The 17,283-nt window shown below is 44.9% G+C and overlaps 1 protein-coding gene across 4 annotated transcripts in view; it reads right to left on the minus strand.

The window, feature by feature from the left end:
• Positions 1-10,709, minus strand: part of LOC144606034 (rab5 GDP/GTP exchange factor-like) — a 37,670-nt gene extending 26,961 nt beyond the window's left edge. Inside the window, exons 1-5 of one of the 4 annotated variants that reach the window (XM_078421818.1) lie at positions 10,662-10,709; positions 7,605-7,772; positions 3,781-3,935; positions 2,201-2,352; positions 1,293-1,362 (exon numbers count right to left, since the gene is read on the minus strand). In XM_078421818.1, the coding sequence (XP_078277944.1) occupies positions 1,293-1,362; positions 2,201-2,352; positions 3,781-3,935; positions 7,605-7,772; positions 10,662-10,663 (547 nt within the window). In that variant the 5' untranslated portion in view covers positions 10,664-10,709. Of the gene's footprint in view, positions 1-1,292; positions 1,363-2,200; positions 2,353-3,780; positions 3,936-7,604; positions 7,773-9,590; positions 9,630-10,323; positions 10,532-10,661 lie in introns of those variants that run through there. The other 3 variants (XM_078421816.1, XM_078421819.1, XM_078421820.1) reach the window with 3 other exon arrangements.
• Between the last annotated feature and the right edge of the window lie 6,574 nt (positions 10,710-17,283).

Raw genomic sequence — 17,283 nt, forward strand, 5'->3', positions numbered from 1 at the left:
GATTAATGGCTGTAAGAGATGGAGACATCCCAATTCCCCCACCCACTTACATGCAGGTAATAAGTGCCTCTAAAGATCACTAATACAACCAGCTTGGGTCAGTGGCAACTCAATACAATCGACAAAATGGCCTGAGCTTAAAAAGTTCTACTGCCAGTCAAGTGATGTCACCAGTGGAATGTTTTGCCACTTTCTAATGAAGTCATATATTTTTCTGTTTCTCTCTTGGCGTCCCTATGCACTCCCTGGTTCCTGACTTGCAAATATATCCTGCTGTCTCAAAGGGAATACCTTCACTTTAAACCTAATGAGACACAAGGAGCAGCTGTTCAGTAATTCACTAAAAACAGATAGCTGTGCTCAGACCCAGAGATGACAACTCTATTACTCCAGTAACCTAGCAAGATTACTTGGCCTTCCTATTTAGGAACAGCATCTCATTGCCTCCCTGCTCTCCAGACAGCCACGGGGTGGAACTTTCAGCTTCGATGCACAGGGATGGATACAGCATTTACAGGCTTAGTCAGCAGTTATTATCTGGAAATGGCAGACATAGGCTGTGTACTGTCTACCACTGAGACAGCCCTAGAACTTCTCCTCAACCACCAGCTCCTAGGGAATACAGTTTTGCTGTTCCTTACAAGGTCAGGACAAACTGTTTGGATCCAGACTCAATGTTCACTAATGGACTTCCAATAGGTAAGCGTTATTGCACTGAGATCAGGAATGGGAACCTATCTATTCATGGGTTTCATTACCCCAACCAGCATAGTGATTAAGGTAAAAAAGAAGCCAGCTAGGAGCAGAAGGTGGGAGCAATTTCCTCTTCTCCCTGCCGTGGTCAGAGTATTGGCCAGTACCAGGTGTATCTGTTCACTCAAATGTTGCAGAAGTACCACTCAGCTTTGCAAACCCTCAACAACAAAAAAATCCAAGTTTTCATTCAGTCTCTGTGGGAAAGTCTGGTCTCCGATCTATCCATCCCCAAAAAAGAAGAGGCCATCAAGGCTCTCAATGGGAGTGATGCAGATGTGTTAATGAAGCGCATAAGGACAGGAATGTTAGCATTCCTCAACACATAGCCAAGGAGTTTGCCTGTTTCCTATCTTCACAAAGCCTGCTTTTCTGGGAGCTGCAGGCTCCTTCGATTTTGTCAGGTTACAAAGAGAAGGCAGCAACGTTATCAGTTCAGAGGGATTCCGTTTCACCCATTTCATATCTTCAATCGGCTTCCTTATCTCATAAATGGTAACCAAAAGGCACCATTCTCTTTATGTTGCTTTTGCACTCACCATTAAAGCAGACTACAATATTCTGGTAAAAGTCTTGTGCCAGTTCAGATTGTGCCTCTATAGTCAAATCCTGGAAGACACAAATTCATCAATTGTGTGAAATAGAAATTGCAGGTCCTACAGTTCACCTCATCCCATAACCAAAATTGCAACAAGTCAAATCCCCAGAATCAGCACCTCTAATGTCACATATGGTGAACCAGCATCTCTACTGCCATGTAGGGTGAACCAGCTTCCAGACATAGTTGCCCAGAAGTGCAACTTAGACAATCTATCTTACCTTCTTTCTCAGATCCACTTTCACAGAAGAGTGTCTTAAGCCAACTTAAGTTGGTGATAAAGAAACAGAAGGACACAAAGTGCTAAAATAACTCAGCGGGTCAGGCAGCATCTCTGGAGAACATGGATAGGTGACGTTTTGGGTCGAGACTTTTGGGTTTCAATCTGAAATGTCACCTATCCATGGTCTCGAGATACTGCCTAACCTGCTGAGCTATTCCAGCACTTTGCATCCTTTCGTGTGTTAGCCAACATCTCAGCTATAGAGACACCAATCTTCAGCTGTTTCATCGATGACCTTGTTCCAGGTGAGCTCCAAGCTGATCCAGAATTACAATAAAATCTATCCAACAATATGGAAAATTATCCTGCTAATGGAGAATCTAAATGGGCAACTCCAACTCAACCCTTTCAGACTATTCCCAAACATCAGACTGGCAGGGGGTTCAATGACAGTGTTGTCCAGCAGCACCTATTCAGTTGTGGTTCTACCAAGCACTGCCTTTCTCTACCGTATCAACTTAAACCATGAATAGAGAGAAATAAAGGTGACCCTTCCACCCCAACAGAGCAAGCACTGCAGGTTCAGAATGGTGTGCAGGGGTCAGATGGTGAAAGATGCCACATACCTGCCTTGCCTGAAGATGCTCAATAAATTGGACACAGCGTTTCTGGATGACCTGAATGGACGGCTTCCAAAGCGACTTTAGGAAATCTGTGAAATCCCCAGAATGTACCGGTGTGGATGTTGGCGAGCTGACTGTGGGAAAATGCTGGATCTCTAGGATAAACAGCAGAGACAGAGGTCAGACTGGACAGAACACATTAATAAAGGGCCTATTTTTAGTGTCCAAAAGGAACCTGTGTGAATTCAGCAAATTTGACAAATGGAGACTCAAAAAAAATATTTTTAAAATCTATATACAAGTCATGGAATTGTACTGCATGGAAACACACCTTCCAGTCCAAACGACCAGTGGGCATTCATCCACATTAATCCCATTTCCCAGAACTTGCTCCATACCCCGCTATTGCAAGGCAATTCAAGTATTCACAGACATTACTTAAAGGCAATGCATTCACAGGCACTCTCAGACAGTGCATTCTTGGTTCTTACCACTCTCTGAATGAAGAGGATGCCGCTCATATCCCCTTTGAATCCCCTAAAAACTAGAACAAGAAAAATAAACTACACACAGCACTGAGGGGTTCCTGCACGGTTGGATATCATGGCATCGTCACTAGCTGTGGTTTTGCAGCCAATCCCTCATGTTTGGCTAAGGGATCATGTGGTGTATAAATTATCTGTTATCCTTCCTGCAGTACCACAGTGAATACACCAACTTAATTGGCAGTGCTTTGTGACATCTTGAAAATGATGTGATAATAATATAATAATATATTTATTTATTCGTCCCACACCGGGGAAATTTAGTGTTACAGTAGCAAAGTAGATAGCAAGAGAGCATTCATTATAAATAAAAGATACATAAATTGTCATCAGTTTTCTGTGTGTTCTTAGCTGTTATTGTTGACTCGTCTGCTGGGAGCAGTGCTGGTTGTGCAGTCTCACAGCAGCAGGAAGGAAGGACCTCCTATATCTCTCCTTCACGCACTTGGGGTGAAGGAGTCTGTCACTGAAGGAGCTACTCAGTGCAGTGACAGTGTCCTGCATGGGGTGGGAGTCGTTGTCCAGCAGCGATGTTAGCTTTGCCATCATCCTCCTCTCTCCCACCACCTGCACTGAGTCAAGGGGGCAACCCAGGGCCGAGCTGGCCTTCCTGACCAGCTTGCCGAGTCTCTTCCCTTCCGCCACTGAGATGCTGCTGCTCCAGCAGACCACTCCATAGAAAATGGCCGATGCAACCACCGTGTTGTAGAAGGTCCTTAGGAGTGCCCCCTGCACTCCAAAGGACCCGAGTCTCCTTAGCAGATAGTCTAGTCTGGCCCTTTCTGTATAGCGCATTGGTGTTTTCAGTCCAAGAAACTACACACAGCACTGAGAGGTTCCTGCACTGTTGGATATCATGGTATCAAGTCACTAGCTGTGAAAGGCACTATTTAAATGAAAGTTATTCCTTAAGGCACTCGTTGAAACCTTCCACATGGTCCAAGCTTTACTTGCTATCATATAGTTAAGTGTCAAATTTTAACTAACCACAATCCTTTAAGATATTTCACCACACTCCAACCATCCGTCGGTCCATACCTTGCCTGGGCGTGGCTTTGGAGCCGAATAGTTTCTTCACGGTGCTCACTCGACGCCCCTTCTCACTGCTCCTCTTCTTCTCAAACTTTGAAAAGTTGAACAGTAGGCTGGTAGCCCCTGCAACCAGTGAGTTTGTGGGCCCTTCATTGTTCATTCTACAAAGAAACTCCATTTTACAGACATTCGGAAATGGTAAAAGGCTGAATAAAATGCAGGCTGAGGAAACCAGAGAGCCCCAGTTTAAAAACTAGCAAGTGGCAGAGCAACGAGGAGTTTTACTCAGTGATCCTTCTCGATTGCAAGCTGGAAATTTTACACATTGAAAAAATTCCAAACTCAAGATTCCAGCGAGACGGCCCTGCTTCATGCCAGTGCGAACAAGGACATTCACGAGTCAAATTTGACGAACCTTACCCACTGTAAATCTGTTGTGACTTATTCAAGGCTAACAGAAGGCAAGTTGTATTGGTTCACATATTTCACACTTCCTGCTAGTGTGTTGCTTATCTGCTTGTCCTGCCTTCTATATTACCTTCATTAAAAGGAGTGAAAAGAACAGAAAGCATCACACTACATATAATTTTAAGGAAAAAAATGGCAATCCCCAACTTGAAATCCTTGAATGATATGGAAATCTTTACCATCGACATGACATCCAACCTACACATAAATCCCTCAGCCTCTGGCTCTAGAAGGGGAGTACAGAAACTCTGGGGACTCTACAGAGCAGATCTATGGGATCAAAGTCAATGAGAGGATGCACCTATCAAATTTCTTCCTTTTTATAGATATCTGCATACATTGAGGAAATAGAATGTGTGGTTAATATCTCACCGCATGTACTGACTTTCCATGTCAGTCCTCTTGTGATGAGTTAGTTTAGCAGTGCCTCATCTTGTTTAATTATTACGCTTTACAGTGGCCATGCAATTTACCTTCAAAAATCATATCACCAATTTGTCTGCATTAATATCTGCTATTGTACAATTCAACTAAATTGTAAAATGTCTCCCCTACAACAGAGTATTTGCTGATCATGTTGCCATTAGACGACTCAATAAAAAGTACAAACATCCTTGTTTCAGCTTCATGCTCTATATAATCCCAAGAACCCACTTTAGTGGGCAAACCAAGTTTAGCAACAGAGATTGAAATGGGAATTCCAGGGAGAGGTGCAAAAAAAAGCTGAACAAACCTCATAGCAAAATCATCGACCACTGTGAGCATGCACTGCCTCCACCATGGACAATTGACAACAGTTACTTGCCCAGGCTACTCCAACAGCACTTTCCAAACACCGAATCTTCTACCATCCAAAATGATTTTTTAAAAACAAGCTCCTAAGAACGCCACTTCTACCAAATTCCCCCTCAACTCCTGCACCATTCGCTCATCAGTGGTTAAATTCCTGGAATTCCACCCAACCACCTTGCAGCAAATCCCCTGCTAGGAAGATTATAGATGTTCAAGACGCTCACCTTCTGAAGGGCAGTTAGAGATCGGCAGCAAAAAACTACTCTTGCCAATGACACCTACATACACTCTCCACGAGGCCAGTGTGCTCGTTACTGCTGTGCATTGTCACAAGGGTGAACTTTATTTATCAGGAACTAAAACTTGTCTAGAAAAGTTGGTTTCGGGGAAAAAACAAAATCAGAAAAGCAACAGCAAGTGATGAAAGGACGTATGGGGTTTCCCAAAGCTGACCTCACTAAATTTCAAGAGATTTTGTCCCTTAGTGATATTTAAGAATTTTACAAACTTCCCTCAAAAGATATTTAAACGGGTTTCTACTGCAGTATATACCATAGGGCAATTTAAATAACCAGCAAACAAAGAATATTTGAGCCAAAAAACATGTACAATTAAATACATAGAACATTGACCCGAAACGTCACCCATTCCTTCTCTCCAGAGATGCTGCCTGTCCCACCGAGTTACTCCAGCATTTTGATCCACAGTGATATTTAACTAAAAATTGCTCTAATGTCCAATAACACTGGCCAGTTCAACAGGTCCTACCTCACTGGATCATTATCCATTGTATATTACGTTTAAACTTTGATGAATAAATAGATTAGGCTTAGACCATACCATCCAATAGTAAGCAGATAAACAATCAGCAAATAACTACCTGCATTAATTAACAAGACACCTTTAACTTGGCAACACATGACATTAAACCACCCCAAAATAAAGGCTTGGTTGAAAAGCAAACTTCAAAGAGGATTTAAAAAGTAGGAAAGATGGCTTAAAGAGGGAATCGCAAGCCTAGGACCTTGGTTGCTGAAAGTACAACTTACGGAGATGGTGCAATTAAAATGGGGAACGAGCAGAGATCAGAATTGGTGACAACCAGATGAAAGGCAATTACAGATACAATAGACAATAGACAATAGGTGCAGGAGTAGGCCATTCAGCCCTTCGAGCCAGCACCGCCATTCAATGCGATCATGACTGATCACTCTCAATCAGTACCCCGTTCCTGCCTTCTCCCCATACCCCCTCACTCCGCTATCCTTCAGAGCTCTATCCAGCTCTCTCTTGAAAGCATCCAACGAACTGGCCTCCACTGCCTTCTGAGGCAGAGAATTCCACACCTTCACCACTCTCTGACTGAAAAAGTTCTTCCTCATCTCCGTTCTAAATGGCCTACCCCTTATTCTTAAACTGTGGCCCCTTGTTCTGGACTCCCCCAACATTGGGAACATGTTTCCTGCCTCTAATGTGTCCAATCCCCTAATTATCTTATATGTTTCAATAAGATCCCCCCTCATCCTTCTAAATTCCAGTGTATACAAGCCCAATCGCTCCAGCCTTTCAACATACGACAGTCCCACCATTCCAGGAAAAGGCAAATCCACAGCTTGATAAACAAGCATGAGAATGTGAAAACGATGTTGCTTAACCATGAGCCAATGTAGGTCAGCAACCACAGGAGTGACAGGCAAATAAGCCATGTAAATTAGGGCAAGCTGGGGGAGAAAGGCTTAGGGAGGGAAGTCTCAGCTAGTTCCCAGATGGGGACAGTGATTCAGGAACAAAGTTTGCAACAGAAAGCCAGAAAGATGGCTTTAGCCTTCTCAGTCTTTCTTCGATGGAAATCAAGCAGTTCTAGACATCAGACTAATAGAAATTTGGTGGAGTTTGAGGGGAGCGTTGGTCCCAACATAGGTACGAAAACTGATGTCAGCAATAGACAGCACACAGATGAGAATTTGGGGAGAGGGGGCACCACCAAAGGCAAGGTAGATTTACATTGATTACACCTTTTGACCTTCTAGAAATAAAAATAAGATAAAATTGACTCCCGAGGTAATCTGTATAGTCAGCCAAAAGTTTAGATAATTACTGGGTCAATGATTATTGGGTGCAGAACAAATGGTGCCTGGGCCTGCACGACCACAAATTCTGAGCCTTGTAACTATGATTGCATTCTGCACTGCTACCAAATACACTTGCCTTTATTACCTTTTCAAAAAAAACTAAATGTTGAGGGGAAAAAAAATATCAGAAACTCCCAACTCAATGAAGCTCAGTGTGTCAGGTGATCAGCAATGCATTGTGAATCCATTTTCAGTGAGAGAGAAGCAGAATTCACTGGCAGTCTGTTTTTCTTATTTCTGGCATTGGGATTGTTCTCAGTTCAGGTTTAAACACACTACTATGCAGAAATGAGCTCTGGATAAATTCCCAGACTATCTCAGGATAACCACAAGTGCACAGAACGCTGCATATATTATATTAAAATAAAATCCAAAAGGTTGCAGTATTTAGACCAGTGCCTCCTGGTTACCAACATCATCCCCCAGATTCAAACCTACTCTTTATTTAGATGTTCATCCTGTTGCTGCTGCCTCCGATTCCATTCCCTCCAGCATTTCGAGCAGTAGCCGTGCCAGGCCGGGTTGCCATAGTAACCACAGCCATCTTTACACAGCAGCTCAGACTGATCAACATGGATTCCTTGGGGCCCAATTTTCACACTCATCCTGAAAAAGGAAAAAACATGAAAGTCATCACATAGATTTGTGGCACAGATGGAGGGCTTTCGCAACATCAATCCACATTGATCTTTCAGAACTCGGAACACGATCTGTACCCTTTTATTTACTGCTGGTCCAGGATCTATTAACATGCCAAGGGTTTCTTCACCCTTCACCCACTGGTACAAATCTTCAGACTCCCACTCAAAATGAAAACACTTTTCTTCGTCTCCCCTTTAAACTACTGCCAATTGCATGAAATCTCCATTATTAATACATCTGCAAAGGAAAATGGGTCCTTCCTGTCCATCCTGCCTAGGCCTTTTGCAATTTTATATGACATTTCCCTTTAACCTTCTTTCGAAATAAAACCATCCAAGCTTAGCCACTCATGACTTAGGCACTCTGGAAATCATATCTGCACCCATTCGAGTATTATAACATTCTTCCTGTAAACACGACTTGGGTCTAGCAGTTTAATCATGTCCTTCCTGCTCTTGTTTTGCAAACCTCACTCAACAACCACCAAGATACAGTATAACTACAGGAAGTTGCACATTACAGGAACACAAGGACTTTAAAAAAAAGTTGGAACAGGCCATTCAGCCATCAAGACTGCTGTACCATATCATAAGTTTAGTTTAAAAACACAGGGCCTTTGGCCCACCAGGTCCATACCCACGATCAATCATGCTAGTTCTATGTTATACCGCGTTCGCATCCACTCTCTGCACATTAAGGACAATTTACAGAGGCCAATTAATCCTCAAACCTGCATAAATTTGGGATGTGGGAGGAAACCAGAGCTCCCGGAGGAAACCCACGTGTCACAGAGACCAACGTGCAGATTCCACGCAGACAGCACCGGAGGTCAGAATCAAACCTGGGTCTCTGGCACAGTGAGGCAGCAGCTCTACCAGAATTCAGTAGCTCATGAACTGATGATCTATCTCATTGGCATTTTCCCATACAGATGCCAGAATCTTGAGTACTTTTTGACCCCCACGTCCTGCCCCCCTCTGAACCTTGCCCACTGACTACCTCACGATAACTCTCACCCCTCACCAACCGTCGAGACACCACCATCCACGATACCCCGTCCCACTCCTTACCAACCCGAGACCCCGCAACCCACAGAACCTCGCCCACTGACCTCCTCACCAGACCCCACACTCACCACCCACGAAATCCAGCACCCCGCTCCCTCACCAACCCTCGAGCCCTCCCCCCCCCCCCGTGAACCCTAAACCCTCACCACGTGTGAGACCCAACACCCCTCACGAGACCCCCGCATTCCCCTCGCCACTCATGAGACCCTACACCATGTCCCCACCACCTGGGAGACCCAACACCCCTCCTCACCAACCACGAGACCCTACACCCCTCACCAACCACGAGACCCTGCACCCCATCACCAACAACGCTCGAGACCCCACACCCAACCCCCGAGACCCTGAACCCCACACACTGAGACCCCCCACTCCCCGTCCCTTCGCAACCCATGAGACCCTACACCACGTCCCCACCACCGGCGAGACCTCCGCTCTGTCCCCTCACCAACCCTCGAGAACCTACACCCTGTCTCTGAGTACCCCTCCCAACTCACCGTCCCGTTGAGACCCCAAACTGCGCCCCGGATAGCCCTGAACCCACACCACTCCACTGCCCCCCCGCGCCGAGACCCTGAACCCCGTCTGATGAGCGCCTCACGAGACCCCCACACCCTCACCACACACGTGACGCTGCCCCGCCCCCTCACTAACCGTCGCCCTCCCCCCCACCCTTAGGCCCAGACCCTCGAGCCCCCACTTCCCACCTCCTCACCAACGCTCGAGACCCCGGACAGACCCTCACCAACCGTCGCGACCCCACACCGCGCCCCCGAGAACCCGCTCCCTCACTGACGGGCGAGACCCGACACCTGTACCCCCGCCCCCAACCTCAACTCAAACCGTAGGTGCCCCGCGTGACTCCACACACCCCGTCCTCACCGACCGTTGAGACCCCTTCCCTCCCCAGACACTGAACCCCGCTCACTGACCCCCTCACCGCAACGTTCAAGACCCTACACTCCCCACCCGCCGGAGCCGACGCCTCACCCCCTGGGAGAGCCTCTACCCGGCACCTAGCCGCGAGACCGAGCACCCCATCACCTCGCTCTCTCCCCTCCCCCCCCCCCCCCCGACATGACATCCCACAGGAGTCCCTAACACCCCGCCCCCGCCAGACCCTTCACCTCGCTCCCTACACCGCCCCCCGCCCCGCCAGGGTCCCTACACCGCCCCCCGCCCCGCCAGGGTGCCTACACCCCGCCCCCGCCAGACCCTTCACCTCGCTCCCTACACCGCCCCCCGCCCCGCCAGGGTGCCTACACCCTGCCCCCGCCAGACCCTTCACCTCGCCCCCTACACCAACCCTCACCCCGCCAGGGTCCCTACACCCTGCCCCCGCCAGACCCTTCACCTCGCCCCCTACACCAACCCCCACCCCGCCAGAGTCCCTTACTCATCCCTCCCTCCTGTCCCACCGCAATCCGGCTCCTGGAGCAATCCCGCACCTGAGACTGAGTGAGCGGCTCTGGCACCTGTTGCTCAGGTGCCTTTCCTCCCCCTCCCCCTCCCCCAACTTCTCCCCGGATCCGCACACGGTGCCGCCCGATCCACCGAATCCAAGCTCCGGAGGCAAAAAAAAAAAAAAAATCGACTCTCCGCGATATCTTTCGCCTTCGAGCCGGAAATCAACAGGAGTTTACAGACGGTCCTGGCTTCGAGCTGTCGCGGAGAGTCGCCGTCCCAGAGTCGCTCAAACAGGATATTACCCAATGCTCATCAATCAGTCACAGTGCCGGCTGGAATACATCTAAGGCAAAGAAGGTAAGATCGATGGTAACCTCACATTCTGCTCTGCACCACTCTAGGTTTCCTTTGGAAACAGTTTACTCCGCTTTAAAAACATGTCCGTGCCACCAACGTTTCACGCAGAAGCAGAGAGTGAAATATTTAACATAGAGGTTTAGGATTATTATTATCTGGTGTACAGTGGAAAAACTTTGTTTTGCACACTATCTAATCGGCTTAAACTGTACATATCAAGCCAAACTCAAGTACAATACGTAGAATGAAGGAAAAGATAAGGTTGAATGTTTTAACAATTCATCTACAAATCTCCTGACACAAACTCCAGGGGCAGGTCTTCAGATTTTTAGAGGTACAGTGCAGAAACAGGTCCGTCAGCCCACGACAACCAATGATCATCCTGTACACTAACACTATCCTACACACTAGGGACAATTTACAATTTTACCAAAGCCAATTCATCTACAAATCTGTACGTCTTTTGGCGTGTGGGAGAAAACCTGAGCACCCGGAGAAAACCCACATGGTCACAGGGAGAATCTACAAACTGAACAGACAGCACTCGTAGTCAGGATTGAACCCAGGTCTCTGGTGCCATAAGACAGCAACTCTACTACTGTGCCACTTGCCATCCCACAGGCTAGTTCTAGATCAGAGTCTAAAAGGGGTTCAGTTCAAATATTCAGACAGGGTCCATTTACCAACTCTGCCGACGGTCCCATTCTGAGGGCTCGACTGGATTTTGTCACTAACTTTAATATGAAAATGAGCTTCCTTCTTATAATAACCAGTTGACCATAATAACATAATGACACAATCACAGGAAATCAACCCTTCCCATAACAGGATCTTTACATGACTTGAATAAACTAGTATACCACTGAATCAATTTTGTTTAGATTTAGACCATCGTGGACATGAGCAGAAGGTATATAATAATAATAATAATATTCATTTATTGTCATTGCAACGAGTACAACGAAATTAAAAAATAGCCAATCCTGACGGTGCGTACAAACATATATGCAATAAATGCAAAAACAAATAAATACATAAATACAATTAAATACAATTATATTAAGTACAAGATTTTTTAACGGTGTTGCCTAGTGCAAAGGTAGTGTTCAGTTCTCGTATGGCCCTGGGGTAAAAACTGTTCTTAAGTCTGTTTGTTCGGGATTTGATCGACCTGAAACGTCGACCAGAGGGCAGATGAACAAACAGACGGTGGCCGGGGTGGGATGGATCTTTTATTATTTTGCCTGCTCTACTGAGGCAGCGTAGGCTGAACAGGTGCTCCAGGGAGGGCAGTGAGCAGCCGATGATCTTCTGGGCCGTCGTGATGACCCTCTGAAGGGCCTTCCTGTCCTTTTCTGAGCAGCTGGCATACCATGTGGTTATACAGTATGCCAGCGGATCTGATTTATAAGTTTCCCTCTCAAACAAAATAACTAATGGTGTCTTATTCCATCTTCATTCCATTACAATTAATTACAATCCTGTATAATCCAGTGATTTCTCCCACATTTCTCACCATTGTAGAGGCCGAACCAATATTATTAATGGGTTCCAAAAGATTGCCACCATTCAGCAAATGACCACCGGTCTTCACTGTTTCTGGGTTTGAATTCATTGCCAGCTGATTCAAACAACCTGCTCTACGAAAGGATGACTGGGAGAAATGAAGTAGGCTGTATTTAAAGGGACAGGCACCAAACCTAAGCTGTTCAAAATCCAATTGTTTTATTGCTATTTTTTGAAAAAATAAACTGGAATTCTATTTATTTGGCATCTTTGTCTTTTTCAGGGTGTTTCTAAGAACTGAATTGTTAATGATAGGTTTTTCTGCCAGCTCGTCTGCAACGGTCATTAGACTTCCAGTGTCCCTTTGATGGGAAGGGAAATATCAGGGACCAGCCCTATTCATGGTTACTGTCCAGTGAATGCTGCTGGTAAAGTAGGTGTCTGGGGATGAGAAGAGAGAGGTACGAATGGGACTAAATCCCAGCAGTGATATTCTCAATCCTGGTTCCAACATATCATCCTGGAATTACATGTTTTGGGACTTGGCCTGTTAGAAACAATATTGTTGTATTTATCTAAATCCAGAACATTTAACCCAAGGATATAATGAACCACTGTATTAATTATAGACAACATGAAACATCTTTATTCTAAGAAATTAAACAAGGCCAATCTGACAGTTTGCTTTAAATGCCCAAAGCCCAACTGAGTTGCAAATAATTAGATGGACAAGAAGCTAACCTTGGGTTTAACTGTAACAAACCTTTGGAAGGAAGGGAAAACTGAGAGCAAAGAAGGTTCATAATTATGAGGAGACAGTTCAATAATCTTCATTTCAAAACAGTGATAAAGTAAGGAATGTAACGTAGAGATATAGGATGCTTTGAAAGAGAAAAAAAAATGTCTTATCTTTTCTCCAAGACTGCAGTGAAATGAATAGTTTATGGCCAATTGTTCTGTTTTGATCTGGGAAACAATTTCTGTACAACAAAATGCTAAACAAAATGTTTGCAAGGCTCCTTCATAAAATTACATGAAACTATATGCTCACACTCTGGCTGATGTCTCTTGATCACTCTTTGTCATTAGTCTTGTGCTTTGGAACTGATAGGAAGAGGTCATCTATTATTTATATGGAATTCTCTATGTGTGACATCATGACTAGAGCTAATAGACAATAGGTGCAGGAGTAGGCCATTTGGCCCTTCGAGCCACCAGCGCCGTTCAATGTGATTATGGCTTATCATTCACAATCAGTACCCCGTTCCTTCCTTCTCCCCTTACCCCCTGACTCCGCTATGTTTAAGAGCTCTATCTAGCTCTCTCTTGTGTTGTGGGTAACACAAATGGGTTGGAACCTGAGGGGGAATTCTACAACAGACCAGTAATGGGTTAGGGGAGGCATAGTGGTGCAGCGGTAGAGTTATTGCCTCACATCACTATAGACGAGGTTTCGACCCTGACCTCGGATGCTGTCTTTGTGCAGTTTGCATGTTCTCCCTGTGACTAAGTGGGTTTCCTCAGGGTGCTCCGTTTCCTTCGACATTCCAAAGATATACAGGGCTGTAGGTTAATAGGCTTCTGTAAATTTCCCCTAGTTTGTAGGATAGAACATTGTGTATAGGTGATCGTGGTCAGCACGGACCAGATGGGCCAAAGAATCTGTTTCCATGCTGTATCTGTAAACTAAACTAAATCTTGCTGCACGGGTGCAAGATGCATTGCTGAATATGCCTGTATCCCCTTCAGGAAAATTACTCAACTGGGTAGTAATTCAATTCAACAAAAACTCATTTTCTTTGCATGTTTTCATGTTTTCTCTTTCCCTCTGGGAAAGCTATCTCAAACTGGAATGTGAATGTGAGACATCAATGTGCCAATTCTTCTTATATAAACCACAAGCTATTTATTGCTCAGACAAATCCATTTTGCTCCAATTTTCACCCATGACTCAAAATCAAAGATTCCTAATCACATGATTTTTGGGCGTTGGGCTTTGCTTTCCTTTTGCACCATATTAGGTTTTTTATTGGGTTTTTTGAAGGAACATTTTTTGCTTGTTTATTAAATTATCTGTTGAGTATTGTGTTTACAAACTTGTGCTGCTGCTGCTGCAACTAAGAATTTCACTACGCATTTTACTATACCTGGCCTTTCTCAAACTCATTAAAGCCTTTGACATCATCATCATTAAGGGCGGCACAATGGCGCAGCTGATAGAGCTGCTGCCTCACAGCACCAGAGTACCCGGGTTTAATCCTGACCTTGGGTGCTGTCTGTGTGGAGTTTGCTCGTTCTTTCTGTGGCTACATGGGTTTCCTCAGGGTGCATTGGTTTCCACCCACATCCCAAAGAGATGCAGGTTTGTAGGTTAATTGGTCTTGCATGGACTCGGTGGGCCGAAGGGTCGGTTTCCATGCTGTATCTCTTTAAAAAACATGGGAGGAACTGCTATCCACTCATCTACTTTAAATCCCCACAGATATTTGTCTCCATATTATATCTGCCCCGTGATGGCACATAAGCCATGATCTCTATCAACAGGTCATAATAGAGGCAATCGCAGTGAAGACTAGTGACAAAGAAGGCTGCATCATTAACCCAGACAATTTTATGTAATTTTTTCATTGCAAAGCTGCACATTTAGAGTAGAGCTAATCGTCAGAACTATTGGGAAACTGTTCAGCCTATGACAACTATACTCCGGAACCATGGTCACACCAATCTCAGTGATCGAGCTGTAGTATGCAGATAACATTTGCACTTGATTGAATTCCAAGCTCTAACATATCGTCCAGTCATTTACTAAAGCAAATGTAAGACAATGTCCTAGACCCACCTGTTTTCGGTACCATGCTGCCCTACAGAACTAAAGGTTCAAGGTTATGAAATTTTATGAAGTAGCCATCTTCTGGCAAAGAAAAACATGGTTGATGTAATTCACCATCTCCCTCAATGCACCAGCACAGCCTTTGGTTGATTGAGAAAAAGGTGGTTTGAAGATTATGGCTGAACCAACTCTTTAACTACTGAATGGCAATTCTTCCTGCCCTTCTATCTATTTCTGAGACCTGGATTACAGCAGGTATCTCAAGGAAACGGAGAGACACCACCAACACTGCCTTTGCAAATTTTTTCATTTAATGCAGGATAAGATGATAAATATTAGTATTCCCCCCCTCAAGCTAAGTATTGTTCTAATGGCATTCTGTTGGTTTTATTGGATAGACAACATGAATTACATGCCGAGTGTCAGATTCTCAAAACAAAGATTCTCTTCCAAGCTCTGTGATTGGAGGAGATTACCAGATGGAAAGAATTCAAGGATGTGTCCATAGCCTTCTTGGAGAAACACAACATTTCCACTAATTATGGGGAATCTCAGTGCCATGATCACACACTGTGGAGAAGAACATTGCAAGAGTCTTGTGGCCCTGCATCTGGACCACCCACAGGCCCAGTGAAAATGGACGAAAGGGTCAACCACCTGACAAACCATCACCCCTTCCCAATAGTGGTTGGGTCCCCACATGAGACTTTTCAGCTACCTCAGAACCCACAGACCAAGAGTGGAAGTAAGTCATCCTCGATCGTGAGTTCCTTGTTTTATTCCTCCAATCATATTTCTGCCCTGCTCCACCACCAAAACTTTCCCAGGGTCAGGAATGACAAGCTTCAATAAGTAAGAAACACATTAAGTTTATAAGTGGGCAATTGTAATGCAGTGAAGGAAAGAGGTAAGCAAATCTAATAATAAAAAAAGCACGGCCATTCACCTCCAAGTAATGGAATACACGTCCTGCATTTTGTTGGAATTCCAAACTCTTCCTGTGTCTTGGGCCAATCACAGGTATAGAAAATGTCATCAGCTGGAGGACCTTGAGTTTTAGGCCTTGGAGCTTGAGCAACAGGGGAGCGAGGAACTGGACGATCGCAAACTCTAGGCAAGCTCTGGATAACTGTTCCAATGGAGTCTTGATTATCCTTCCTCTTGCTACTCACAGAAGGCAGTTGAGGCCAATACACTGGATGTTTTCAAGAGTCAGATTTAGCTATTGAGGTTAACAGAACCAAGGGATATGGGGGAAAAGCAGGATTGTGGTATTGATTTTGATTAATTAGCCATGATCATATTGAATGGTGGTGCTGGCTCGAAGGGCCGAATGGCCTAGTCCTGCACCTATTTTATATGTCTATGTTTCTGTTACTTTCATTAACAGTAGTTTTGGATGACCTTGTTAATGAGAGTAGGGAGAGGCCAGTCAAGATTCCATTGCAACAGTTAGCCAGAGCTTTCCTAGAGCTTGCGATCGTTCAGTTCCTCACTGCCTCTGCTTTCTTGGCCTGCAGGATGATCATCTTACCTCACACATCAAGCCCATAACCAATGGTCTACATTGGTTCCTAGTCAACCAACAGCTCAGTTTTAAAATCCTCACCCTCAAAGATCTCTCTAGATCTCAGTAATCTCCTCCACCCATACAACCGTTCCCTTATATAATAACTCCTTCTGTGACTTGCCATCAGTTTTTATGTTTATTGCTCCAAAGAAATGTTTCCGATTTATTTTCTGCATTAACAGAATGTGCATAAAAGCAGATAGACAAAAAATGCTGGAGAAATGCGGGCAGTGCACTGGCACAGCAGTAAAGTTGCTGCCTTACAACGTCAGAGACCTGGGTTCGATTCTGTCTACAGGTGCTGTCTGTACGGAATTTGTATATTCTCCCTGTGACCACGTGGGTTTTCTTCCACACTCCAAAGTCATACAGATTTGTAGGTTAATTGGCTTCTGTAAGTTGTAAATTGTCCCTTGTGTGTAGGATAGTGCTAGTCTATGGGGTGTTTATTGGTCAACCCAGACTTGGTGGCCTGAAGGGCCTGTCTCCACGCTGTATCTTTAAAGTTTAACGTCTAACTCAGTGGGGCAGGCAGCATCTCTGGAGAAAATGGATAGGTGATATTCAGGACGAGACTCTTCTTCAGAACTGAAACATCACCTATCCATTTTCTCTAGAGATGTTGCCTGACCCGCTGAGTTAGACGTTAAACTTTAAACGTCTCCAGCATTTTGTGTCTATCTTTGGCATAAACCAGCATTTGCAGTTTCTTTTTATTACATTGTGTAAATGAAGATT

The sequence above is a fragment of the Rhinoraja longicauda genome, chromosome 25, assembly GCF_053455715.1.
Source record: "Rhinoraja longicauda isolate Sanriku21f chromosome 25, sRhiLon1.1, whole genome shotgun sequence".
NCBI classification, from domain to species: Eukaryota; Metazoa; Chordata; class Chondrichthyes; order Rajiformes; family Arhynchobatidae; genus Rhinoraja; species Rhinoraja longicauda.